The sequence below is a fragment of the Seriola aureovittata genome, chromosome 22 (assembly GCF_021018895.1).
Source record: "Seriola aureovittata isolate HTS-2021-v1 ecotype China chromosome 22, ASM2101889v1, whole genome shotgun sequence".
Lineage (NCBI taxonomy): Eukaryota > Metazoa > Chordata > Actinopteri > Carangiformes > Carangidae > Seriola > Seriola aureovittata.
The window spans coordinates 21340688-21353729 of NC_079385.1; the positions used below are offsets into that span (position 1 = coordinate 21340688).

General features: G+C 39.7%; 1 protein-coding gene across 4 annotated transcripts in view; it reads right to left on the reverse strand.

Moving 5' to 3' along the window:
* The window catches only part of ptpro (protein tyrosine phosphatase receptor type O), a 53913-nt gene that overhangs the window by 4823 nt on the left and 36048 nt on the right, over positions 1-13042 (reverse strand). The window contains exons 14-25 of one of the 4 annotated variants that reach the window (XM_056367458.1): positions 12709-12842; positions 11426-11564; positions 10657-10777; positions 8847-8915; positions 6525-6608; positions 2951-2986; positions 2333-2414; positions 1965-2055; positions 1744-1820; positions 1243-1377; positions 877-999; positions 263-417 (exon numbers count right to left, since the gene is read on the reverse strand). In XM_056367458.1, the coding sequence (XP_056223433.1) occupies positions 263-417; positions 877-999; positions 1243-1377; positions 1744-1820; positions 1965-2055; positions 2333-2414; positions 2951-2986; positions 6525-6608; positions 8847-8915; positions 10657-10777; positions 11426-11564; positions 12709-12842 (1246 nt within the window). The remainder of the gene's footprint in view (positions 1-262; positions 418-876; positions 1000-1242; positions 1378-1743; positions 1821-1964; positions 2056-2332; positions 2415-2950; positions 2987-6524; positions 6609-8846; positions 8916-10656; positions 10778-11425; positions 11565-12708; positions 12843-13042) is intronic. The other 3 variants (XM_056367460.1, XM_056367459.1, XM_056367461.1) reach the window with 3 other exon arrangements.

Genomic DNA, 13042 nt, shown 5'->3' on the forward strand with positions numbered 1-13042 from the left:
CTCATTAAAAACTACAGTCTGCAGCACGCACGCACGCACGCACGCACGCACGCACGCACGCACACACACACTGTTATAACTGTGTTATAACCTGTTTATAATTGTTTATTTCTGATTTATTAAGTGTGAACAACTGAATTAATAAACTGATTATAAACCGTCTAATCCAGATGTTTTCAAACTCTTGGTACTGATGTGGCTCTGAGCCGGTCTCCAGAGACCCGGTCTCCAGAGACCCGGTCTCCAGAGACCCGGTGCTGACCTGCAGTGGACTACGATGGGGTCTTTGGTCCTGTTGGCCTGCTGACGGACGATGTGGACGAACTGCAGGATGCTCTCGATGGCGTTGACCGTTGGGACGCCGTGATCCGGCCACGAGGTGTAGTTCAGGTGGAGGACGTCCTGAGTCTCGTCGGCCTGCAGGGGGCGACACAGACGTTTTATTTAAGAGTTTAAAGTGTGTTTATTGACTGACAGAAAGAAAACTGACAGGAAGCCAAATAAAGCATTGATTATTGATTATGTATTGAGTTGATTTGGAGATTAGATAGAAATAACTTCAGATATTTTTTTCTCATAATTAAGATAAAAAAGATGATTATTAATCAAAATCAACTGGTGGCAGCATCTAGTGGCCACCAGAGGAACTGCGGCTTCAGCCGTGTTTTAGAGACGACCCCCTGACGGCCCCCGGCCCCGGCCCCGGGCCCCGGCCCCTGCCCCGGCCCCGGCCCCTGGCACCTGCCCCCGGCCCCCGGGCCCCGGCCCCGGCCCCTGCCCCGGCCCCCTGCCCCCGGCCCCTGCCCCCGGCCCCGGCCCCGGCCCCCGGCCCCCGGCCCCGGCCCCTGGCCCCGGGCCTCAGGGCGGTAAACTCACATATCCCAGTCTGAACTTCCTGATGGTCCACTCTGGAGCCTCGGACTCAGAGAGCATCTCCACACTGATCTCTCCGTACATCACCGGCTCGTCTGTGAACGGCCAGTAGTGATCGCACTTCACCTGAGAACCGAACATCCACAACAAACTGAGAAACTCAGATTCAAAAACATTTAATAATAATAATGAGAATAATGAGTTTGAAAATGTTCTGGATCACTTTACAGTTTCAGTGTAAAGTCACTGTCACGTCTGTGTTCTTGGATACAATGATATATTTCTTAACAACAGTAATATTAATGTTGGAGTCATTAGTGTAATTAGAAAGTGACTGTAATAATGTGTTTGTGACAGAGTGAGACTCACCCTCCGTCGCTCGTTACACTGAGTGAGCATGACGATGATGGGAGACTTCTGCTGCAGAACCATCCTCCAGAAATCATTACGGGTCTCGGGCAGAGGACCCTGAGTGGCGATGTACTCTTTAGCATGTTTGTATCCCTGAGTGTCAAACACAGAAACACAGTGTTAATGTCACAGTGTTACATCAGTGATACTGTCAGAACAGCATGTATTTTACATTTAAGATTTATAAATGTACATTTATTTTAACACGTTGACTTTGGATTCAAATTTTATTATCGTGAAAAAATCGTAAAATCATTATCATGGATTATATCTATATATTATATATCTACATGATTAACATGGACTATATCTATATATTATATATCTATATCATTAACATGGACTGTATCTGTATATTATATATCTATATCAGTACTGTGGACTATATCTATATATTACATATCTATATCATTAACGTGGACTATATCTATATATTATATATCTACATGATTAACTCACAGGTATGTAGTTGGCGTTGATGTAGTCTGAACCTTCATCGTTGTGCATCGAGATCAGCTTCACTCGACTGAAGTCGTCTACAGAGAAGAGGAAGATTTCTCTACGTCACTCCATGTTTCATCATCATCATCATCAAACATCATGTCAACATTCATCCTGTCATGTGATTAAATATTAATGTGAATGTTGGCGTGGCGACCGCTGACAGGAAGTGAACTCACAGGGGAGGATGTTGGTGTATCTGTTCTTGGGTCTGTTGACGGGCAGGTCAGCTGCATCATGGGAAAGATCAAGGCCGACGCTCTTCAGCTCCTGAAAAACGTGAATAATAATAATAATAAATATAATAATATAATAATGAGATTAACCAGCAGCTGCTTTTGTGTTAAAACATCTTAAAGAAGTCGTTAATTTGAATAATCATAGAAATCGAAATGGCATTTTCTCATCTGAAAACTCACGACTTTATTTACTGAAACAAAAAGAGCCGTGAAAACAACAAAACAAAACACACACACACACACACACACACATATATATATATATGTTCAGATCCAGATGTTGAGGTCCAGATGTTGACTGAACTCACCTCAAACTGCAGAGAGAACTTGTAGGCGGAGTCTTTGCTCATTTCTTTGAAGTAGGCGTCGAAGTCGTCGAGCTGCACCGGACTGAAAACACAAATATAATATAAATATGACGAGGGGTTAAAATTCAAACAACATGATCTTCATCATGTTGTTTTTCACAGAGGAACATTTTAGGTTTTAACGACCTCGTGACCTTTCTGTTGTTTTAACCCTTTAAATTCACAGACTGAATAAACTGAGAACGAGTCTGAAACAAAGAGAAATGTTAGAAATGTTAATTCAGGAGACGTCACAGAACGATAAAGGTATGTTCATGTCTCAACTTTAACCTTTCTGATGAGGACTGTAATGTACGGAGGGATTACATTTATCACTGACACATCTGTCGGTCATGTTTCCATGTTTCCTCCTTCAGCCTCTGGAGGTTCGAACTCAGTTTCACTTTAAGCTGCTGGATTAAACTGATGTTCTGTGTTTTCTGGTATTAGTGCGATGGCAGCGCACATGCAGAGAGATACACACCAATACACAAAATAAATAAACAAACAAATAATAAAAAACACCGAATGATGAAGCCCACAGACTGAAAGCCACGTGTTGTTATTTAGTCTTGTTACCTTGTTAGCTTCCGTTTCTTTAAAGCTGTCTTGCTCCTATAAAATACAGACATGTAAATTTTCCTGCATCATCCATCAGTAACTTCATTAAGACTAAATTACAAAGAACAGTAAGACGTCGATCTTACTCAGCAATTCATCTCCTCTGTGCAGACACCAGCTCGACCGATGACGGAGTTTAAAGCCTTCGCTCACCATAAAGAAATTATATCTTGATGAATTTTACTGATTTCAGAATCAGTAAAATGTTGTCATCAGCATTTCTCAAACATTCTGAATTTTCTTAATTAATTCTAAATACAGTGAAAAGTATAAAAATTATTAATCTACTTTAGTTTTATAATAATTAGGCTCCATAAACAAACAATGTGACCAGAAATTTGAATTATTTCATATTTTCAGATCTGATTCATTAATGTGTAAACAAGTCTATGGCTGACAATATTAAAATGAAATAATTTAATCATATTAAAATTTTGATTTCCATTTGTGTGCCGATTACTGTATGTATATTAATGATGTTATACTTTTACATTCCAGTTAATGTAAATTATATTAATCTACATTTATAATTAATTTAATTCAAATATTTAAAATACAAACTTTTGTTTTTAAATTTGAATAATGTTTTAACTTTTATGGAGATTTATGTTAAATCACGAGTAAAAATCACAAAAGAGAGGGAGTGAAATGAAAAAACAAAAACATTATATCGTCATCTCTTTTTACACATTTCAATTTAGGCTTTTGCATTTAATCTTTTAATTTGATCACTTTGATCATATATATGTACACACTTTCTATTGATAATATATGAAAGAAAATATTTCTTCACAACAATGGAAATTAATCTATTCGTGGTCATTTTCATAAAATTTTACTTTAACATTTTTTTTAATTTAATTTAATTTTGTTTCATTACACATAAGACAAAATTTGATCATAATTCAAATTCCATACTTCAAAATTGAGTTTGAAATTTTATTTTCCTGCTAATGTTTCAAATTGTTTGAAAATGAAAACAACAAACTTGTGTTTGTTTATGTGTCGGCAGGATTAAGTTGTAAACTTTAATTTTCAAACATGAAAATAAACTTTTTTTTAAAATTAATTTTAACCTTTGTTGTCATATAAGAGCACACAAATGGAAAAACAAATTTCAACTTAAAAAGATTCCATTAAAATATTGTCAGTTGTAAACTTCCATAAAGGCCGGTGTTTAACTCATTCATCGGTCTGAGCCCAGAAACTGACAGAAACCACAATGAAATGTAAAGAATAAAAACATCATGCTCAGAAATTCTCCTTTCATCTAAAATTGTTTCCTGTTTTATACAAAGACATTAAACATGCAGTGTTTCCACATTTACACTATTTTATCACTTCATACTTCTATTTTCACATTCCAGTCAAATCCTTTTTTGGAATTAAATGATCCACGTTTCCTCAAAGCTCAGTTTTGAAATGTTTAACTGAACTAAATGAACTAGGAGGAAATGTGGAGATTTAAACCTCTAACTGGAAACATGCAGTAGAAGATCTACAGTCTAACACAGTAACACACAATAACTACTCTACAGGCAGAACTACTGTAAACACTGATGCTACACTGAAAACCCAAACAAGACAAAAGTAAAAGACAGACATCATGCAGACACCATACATGGAGCAAAGCCATAGTTAGCATCTACAGTTAGCATCATGCTACATCCAACATGTTAGTAGAAACACACTCAGTGAGACGTTGAGTGTTCGACCACAGACACAGCATTCATCATGTCAGAACAATCATCAGCTGACTTCCTGTTTCGCCTGAGATTCAAACTGAACTTCAGATTCATCTTGATTTCAAGTGTTAAAGTAGAAGTCTGGTTTTATTCTCCCGTTTCGTCCTCGTCAACAAATCCCATGTTCATACTCAAACCAACACTAAGTGTCTCCTGCTCACGAGCACGGTGTGATTTAAAGATTAATCTGATTCCTCTGAGACACTGACTTCCAAACTATTAAAACCAGTTTCCTCATTAACACACACACCGTCCTGCTGCAATCCCATTTAATTGTTCAAATAAAAGAAAAGGGGCTCGAACATTGAACCTTGTTGAAAACCACACTCTCCAAACCCATGACCAATGATCTACATCACCATTAACACATTGTTTTTGATTTAGACCCAAATAAAATGATGAGTTTGAGCTCGGTGAGACATTTTTAACTTACGTAAGAATAAACAGAGCTCCTCTTTAAATCTGGTGTTCAGGATCAACTTTAGGGCCCATATTGTTATTTACTGACAAATATGAATAAGATAATATATAAACTTTTAATCTGGCTCCTAATATTTTATCTGTGGACAAAGCAAGTATCTTTTCTCCTCACAGAAACTTTAATAACCTGAAATGTCAGAGATCAGATTGTAGTTTTCAGTCTGACAACATCAATATAAACATTAATACATTTTGATTTAGACTCAAAGAACATAAAATGTTCTCTTAATTAAGTAAAATCAAATGACACTTGTGCCATTAAGATTTCTGTGAGAATAATATATATATATATATATATATATATCGGTCAGCCATAACATTATGACCAACTGCCTAATATTGTGTAGATTCCCCTTTTGATGCCAAAACAGCTGTGACCTGTCGAGGCCTGGACTCCATAGACCTCTGAAGGTGAGCTGTGGAATCTGGCACCGTGATTTGAGCAGCAGGTCCTTTACGTCCTGGAGGTTCCGAGGTGGAGCCTCCATGGATCTGACTTGTTGGTCCAGCACATCCCACAGATGCTTGACTGGACTGAGATCTGGGGAATCTGGAAGTCAACACCTTGAACTTGTCGTTCCTCAAACTATTCCTGAAGCATTGTTGTAATGTGGCGGGAGCATTGTCCTGCTGAAAGAGGCCATGGCCGTTAGGGAACACCGTTTCCATGGAGTTTACTCGGTCTGCATCAATGTTTAGGTGTGTGGTACGTGTCAAAGTAACATCCACATGAACGGCATGACCCAAGGTTTCCCAGCAGAACTTTCCCCAAAGCATCACACTGCTTCCGCCGGCTCGCCTTTTTCCCATAGTGTACCTGTTGCCATCTTTTCCCCAGGTAAGCGACACTTGTTCTCGTAAAACCATAAAACATTTAACCTAATTTCCAAATGGGAGCAACCAGATTTGACAATTTATAGTTTATAATTATATTGTTGATGCTTATATACATATATATATATATATATATATATTTTTTTTTTTTTTAATGATTGCATGTCATCTGCATAAAATTAACACAAAACATATAAACAAGATCCATATGAAGTGGAAACACAGAAATGGAGAAAAGAAGGAGGCCCAGGGATGAACCTTGAGGAACACCATCAGGAAACATGTTGGTTTTTCATGGGATTTGTTGAAAAGAGAAATCTAGAATAACACCAGACTTATGTTTGAATTGTGGACCCAGATATGATCATTGAGGTCACCTGATCGAACCATGTCTCTGATCAATACTGTGGGCTGTGGCTCTGTTAGGACATGCCCCTGAAGTGCAGTGTTTTTGGCCAGCGAATGCTACTTACCAAGGATTAATATAAAAAGCCAAAAGATAGTCAGTCCAAAGGCAGGATGGCAGTAGGGTAAGGAAGGCAAAGAGGCTTCTTCGCCTGAAGGGGGGTCAAATAAAAATACAAACAAGAAACAAATGAAGAAGAACAGACACCAGGGGGCGACAGGTTGGGGACAGAACATGGTGCTTCATTAGTAAAGAGGCACAGAGCGTCAGAGCTTCACATTAGTGCTGAACACAGAGTTAATGCTTCATGCAGCCGCTCAGAAAGTGTCCCGTTGTCTCTCTGGAAGACAACATGAGTCTCTGTTTGCTGCCGGACATCAATGACCGCTCTGTCTCATTTAAACAACCTCCAGCCTGAGTCTGTGACATCACTGTGTCCTCCCAGCCCGTCACCCACAATACAACACTCAGCCGGGACCCTCGTCGTGTATAAACAGTCCACAGTCTGTCACTCGGTGGGGACGTCAAACCACGTGACGGTCACCTTAACGAACCTGATGATCTCATTAACATTAGTGTTGTCGGGTCGTGACCCCACTGATGCAGATCGAGTTGTGCTGTTTGGTCCAGACTGAAAAGTGTCTGTGCTTTTACCACAAACTGTCTTTAGATTTTAGAGTCAAACATCTGATCAGATTCATTAACTCGCTCTTTTAGCTCCGGATTTAAATCAACATTTTCACTCTACATTTTATTTAAACAAAGTTCTGTCTGCATTTACTCAATATTAAAATATCAACAAAGGTTTTAATAGAAAAACAACATGTCTCTGTATCTCGAAACAGGATTTTTTTTTTTTTTTACTACTGAAAATCAGGGACTTTACCAACACATGTACTGAAACATTTTAAAATGACACATGACCTTTGTTTTGAAAATGTTCACAAATGCAGCAAAATTAAGGAAACAACCTGTCTCAAAGTGACTGTGATTCATAAAATATTACAATGTACAAACTGAACAACATCAATTTTGGGATTAACAAACTAAATTATACAAAAGTATGGAATTATGGGAACAAGAGAAATTGTGGAGTGTGTGTTTAAGTCATATGATATGTTTTATACCGTAATTCTCCTCTGCACACTAATGAAAAGTGAGGACACGTCTGCTTCACCATGTAAATAAAGAAAAGAAGAGGATCTAGGATCGAGCCCTGAGGAACACCACACTGACAAACACACTGATGGTTTGCTCTTCTTCAGGAGGTACATCCAAAATAGTAAAAATACAAATATAATCATCAATCTCATCCTGAACACGTATGTTCCTCTGATCAATATTTGATGGCATCAAAACAACAAGTGTCACTAGAGCTTCACACTATATCATACTGTACATAACCTATACAACGCTGTTCACGCTGCAGCTCACGCTTCTTTCTCTAAGTGAAGTCTGTGCATCAATATTAAATAATAAACACAGGGGTCATATTTATGTTTTAATACCTGAAATTTTTAGATTGAAATAATTTTGTTGTTGTTGTTGTTGTGGAAAGAACTTTGTTTTCTACAGATCTGCATCAGTGGAGACGTGAGCTGTCCTCTGCTGGTCAGCTGACATGCACAGTCAAAGCAGAAACACCACCACCGTCACACTGAGAAGAGACACTCTGATGGACATGTGCATTTAGTAATGGGAGTCAAATACAACAGCAGATGGAAGCCGAGGTTCTGCCTTAACTGACCGTCTTTCAGCTGTTATATTAATCTGAGTGGTTGTCATGAGTCACATGTGTGGGACTGAATCTGATCCATCAGCCACATCATCATCGGGCGGAAGAGGCGTTTTCAACTCTTCCTTTAAAAGAGTTTAAAGAACGACTGAGAATCGTCTTTCTTTTTCTTTTCTTTCTTGTTTTGTAGAATTTCACACAATTGACTCAAATTTTCTCCCTTTAATCTGAGATCAAGGGAAATCCTGAGCTTCATCATCAACAAACATCCAATTTCAGCTGGTCCAAACAAAGCAGGCGGGGGTGGGGGGGTGGGGCCTGAACTCATCATCGTCTTCATCTTCATCGTTGTCTTACGCTGCTTAAAGCACCACAGATGAGCTAAAATCTGTAGCTACATGTTCAAATCTCTAATCTGCCTCCTCACCCCTGCTGGGCCGATAATCTGCCTCTGGTTGGGGCTTTCCAGGGTGTTGACATCCAAACTGAGGACGTGTGATTACTGACGTCTCCAAATCTGATAAAACATCCACTCAGGTCTCAGGGCCGTGAAGTGATTCTATCATTTCTACTTGTCGTTTACACATTTCATAGTGATTCAAAGAAGAGCAATCAAACAGAGGGGGAGGGGAGGGCGGGGGGGTGGAGACCTACCAGTTGTAAGGAAGTTTCCCGTCTCTTTCAAACGAAGCGAAGTTGACGAAGGTCTCAGCTCCACACTCTCTGAAACAGAAAGCACACAGTGGTGAGAATCGTACGGAGCAGTTTGAGGAAGTCAGAAATATTTGATGACTAATGAGTAAAAAGAGGAAGTGAGCTGGAAGCATGAGGCTGAAAATAACAGACACTTATGATGTGAAGAGTTTGTTCTCAATCCAACTCAGTTTTAACTGTTGGATAGTTTGACAGTTTACAGGAAACGTGGTGAAGACGTGAGAGGGTTGGAAATCCACATGAACCAGCTTCTGAACTGTTATTAAAGAAACCCAAAAATTGAATCCATAAATTAAAAATTACAAAAATAAAAATACTAATGATAAGACAGTATTTCTAACTTTCTAATCAAAGTCAAAAAGATTAAATCAACATATAAATTTGATCTTTTTCAGTTTAGTTTGAACTTTTCTTTTGTTTTTAAGTGTGTTTATGTTTTTAAATAGTTTGCAACATTTGTGGAAATCAGATTCAAATTCCTGCAAGAAAATGTAAACGATGTAAACTGAAATGAGAAAATAACTCAAGGCTGCAATGTTTCTCATTATTTTGTCTCTTAAGATATTAATTAAAAATGTTCTTGCATCTATTTTTTTTTTAATAATTTTTTACTGATTTTGACTGAATTTTGCTCAAAACTGAAATTTTTTACTGCCAATAAAAATGTATTTGAATTCCCAGCTGCATCTTACACTGAGAATTTGTTATTTTTATCATTTACTTTTCATCTTGGGAGAAATTATCTGTCATTAGTCATCTGTCATAAAATCTAATTCACTTCACAACAGAAAATACAAAAATAAATCCACCTAAATTCACCATTCACTATATAATCTGCTAATGGCTTCTTTAAGCATCTGTCTCCAGCTGTTTTCTGGACAACAACAAAAAGAAAAATTCAGACCCAGATTATTGTCATCCAAACACTAACATGATATAATTCAGAAATAATTCTGATCCGATCCTGTGCTGCTCAAACACTCAGTTATTTATTGTGAAGTGTTTCTGCTGGTTTTCGCCTCCTGACAAGAGGAAGTAGTTTATGTCCTAATGACGTGGTGACGCTGCTGCGCAGGTTAAAACGAGCTGTGAATTCATGCAGGGAACAGGGTGTTCGCTGCAGAACCAGCCCACAGCCGCAGAGCTGAGGTTAGCAGTGTTCATACCGGGTCAGCGCCAGCCTCCCTACCGCAGCTCAGCTGGAGATACAAACTACAAAACTGTTGAAATGAGCCTTTTTAATCCTAATAAAAATAAATGTGTTTGGATTCATATTGATTACTGAACATCGCACAGTCAGATGCTTTGTCATTAACTTCAGCAGCTCTGTGGATCCACTATGATTTAAAGTATTATCGTCCCAGAACTGGTCACATCCAGTGAAGCCACAGGCTCCTGTGATTAAAGTCCCATTCATTTTCCCACAGACAGTGTTGGTGAGTGACAGCTGAGAGAAGGTGAAACCAGACAAAAGACAAGAATAATACACATTGAACAATGACACAAATGGAAACCAAAAGAAAAACCACCTGAAAATGAGACAAAAAATACAGAAAAAGAAAACAACTAAAAGTATGACTAAATGAATCACAATCGTTCTCTCAGAATAAAAACATTTCATTTCTATTCAGCTCTTCAGAAGAGACACGACGGTGAGAATGAGACTGAACTGCAGAAATTCGTGAGTCACGGAAACAGAATATGAAGCTGCTGGTTTGGTGATAAGTGATACTGATGAAGAGTCTGGTACCTGGTCATCTGCAGGTGTTTCTTACGGAGAACGAGCAGGAAGAGGACGAGCAGGCTGATGAGCAGGATGCTGAGGACGGCCAGAGCCGAGATCGCCGCCACGCTGGGGTTCATCTCTTTAGCTGAAGACGCACGACACAGGTTTGAGATTCATTATTCTGACCAACCTCCACTCAGAGTCCGCCATGTTCTCTGATTTCACTCACTTCCTGCACAGATGTTTCACATTAAGCTTTTAATGTGAAACATCTACAGGAAGTGTTGACTTCAACCAACACTAAGGTGATTTTAAGGGATAATTCATGGATTAATTAATGTGTTGTAATATATGGGGTGTTTTAATGGCTTATCTGCTTCATTTAAAGGCATTTAAAGGGATGACAACTTTCATGTTATTTTGTTTATTTTAAAGGTTTTCACGTCTGAAAAATCTCTTAAACGGAGAAGACAATCCCTTAAAAACACGTTACTATAATCCATTAATTTACTCATTATTAATGATGTAATTAAGGTGCTCTAAATAGGATTTTAAGGGATAATTAATGGATAAATAATTGTATGTATTTTAATGACTTACTTGTTTTATTTAAGGGTTTTTTAATGAGGTGAAACTCACTTTAAACAAACTAAAACACTTAAACATCAATTTCCTAATTAAGGGTAAAACCCTCAGACAGAGCAGTTAACCCGTTAGAAACATGTATGATCCATGATAACCTGTGGTGCAGGTGGTGCAGGTGCAACTTCAGTGTCAGGACAGCACCACCTACCTGTGGTGGAGATGCTGATGTGAGCAGGTTTGCTGGGCGTGCTGTAGCTGAAGCTGGTGACGGTGCAGTTGTAGGAAGACGAGGGCATCAAACCAGAAACCGTCACCACGTGAGAGCTGGACACCTGAGGCTCCCGGGCCTGAAACCACATCAGACCAGATCAGACCAGATCATCAAAACCACATCAGACCAGATCAGACCAGATCATCAAAACCACATCAGACCAGATCAGACCAGATCATCAAAACCACATCAGACCAGATCAGACCAGATCATCAAAACCACATCAGACCAGATCATCAAAACCACATCAGACCACATCAGACCAGATCATCAAAACCACATCAGACCACATCAGACCAGATCATCAAAACCACATCAGACCACATCAGACCAGATCATGGAGAGCAGCTGATGATCTCAGTCTGTGTCTTCTGCAGGAAACATCCTCACCTCCTCTTTAATAACATGAGTCACTCTACTTCAGGTAATTACTGAGGAGACATGTGGGGGGCGGGGGGGGGGGGGTGGGGGGGGGGGGGGGGGGGGCACCCTGCTGATACACAAATGTCTCACACACAAATCTCACACCTGCAGCTGAAAACTCAGGTTAGCCCTGAAATAACACAAGAAACAAGACCAGCTGTAAACCTCGTATACAGGCCGTGACTGGGCCGTGACTGGGCCGTGACTGGGCCGTGACTGGGCCATGATTGGGCCGTGACTGGGTGCACAGTGGAGTAACAAGCAGCAGAGAAGGAGGGGTTGATTTGTCTACCGACATTTAAAGAAGGTAAAGACATGACAGTGTTTCAGAAACAGTTCATCTTCACAACCACACTCAGGTCTGACTTCATCCTCCTTCAGGGAGCGTCAAGTGTTACATGTTGTAAACATGTCAAAACTTTATTATGAAAAGAAATCAGCAGCACGCACAAACACAGAGCGGAAAACACCATCGGCCTCATGGGAAAATCAGCTGTTCCACCGTCTGACTTTACAGACTGACTTTTCTGGTTATTTCATACTTAGATTTTTAAGTGACTGAAAAGTGGTAAAAGTTTTCTTCCTTGTGTTTGAATTTTCTCTGAAACAACTTTGAACCAGCAACAAAACAAACAGACTTTTGATTCCCAGCGCTGCTTTGACCTGTTTTCTGTCGTCTACATGTTTATTACATATTTGAAAGATCTTTTTAGTGGATGTGAAGAACTTTGTGACTCGGGTATTGAAAGTAAACGCTCAGCAAACGAACAGAGGAAACATGGACGCAGTGGTTTTACCTTGAGCTCCTTGCTGGCCTTGTTGGGTCGACACAGGACCTGGTAGTAGTCGACCACTCCCTCCTCGGTCCACAGCAGAGTCACGGACGAGTGCGTGGCGTTGACGGCGTACAGAGACCTGGGAGGAGCCGGTTCTGAAGCACAAACCACCACGTTTAAATCAAACAGTGTGTGTGTGTGGAGGAAAGAGCCGCAGGTGGAAACAGGTCTGCGCCAAGCCGAGCCGTGCCGAGCCGAGCCTCAGAAACACTGACACTTCCTCTGAGGACTGAAATACCTCCACAGCCTCAAAGAGGAAGTGGAAAACATGAAGTTTCATATTCGCTTTAAGACT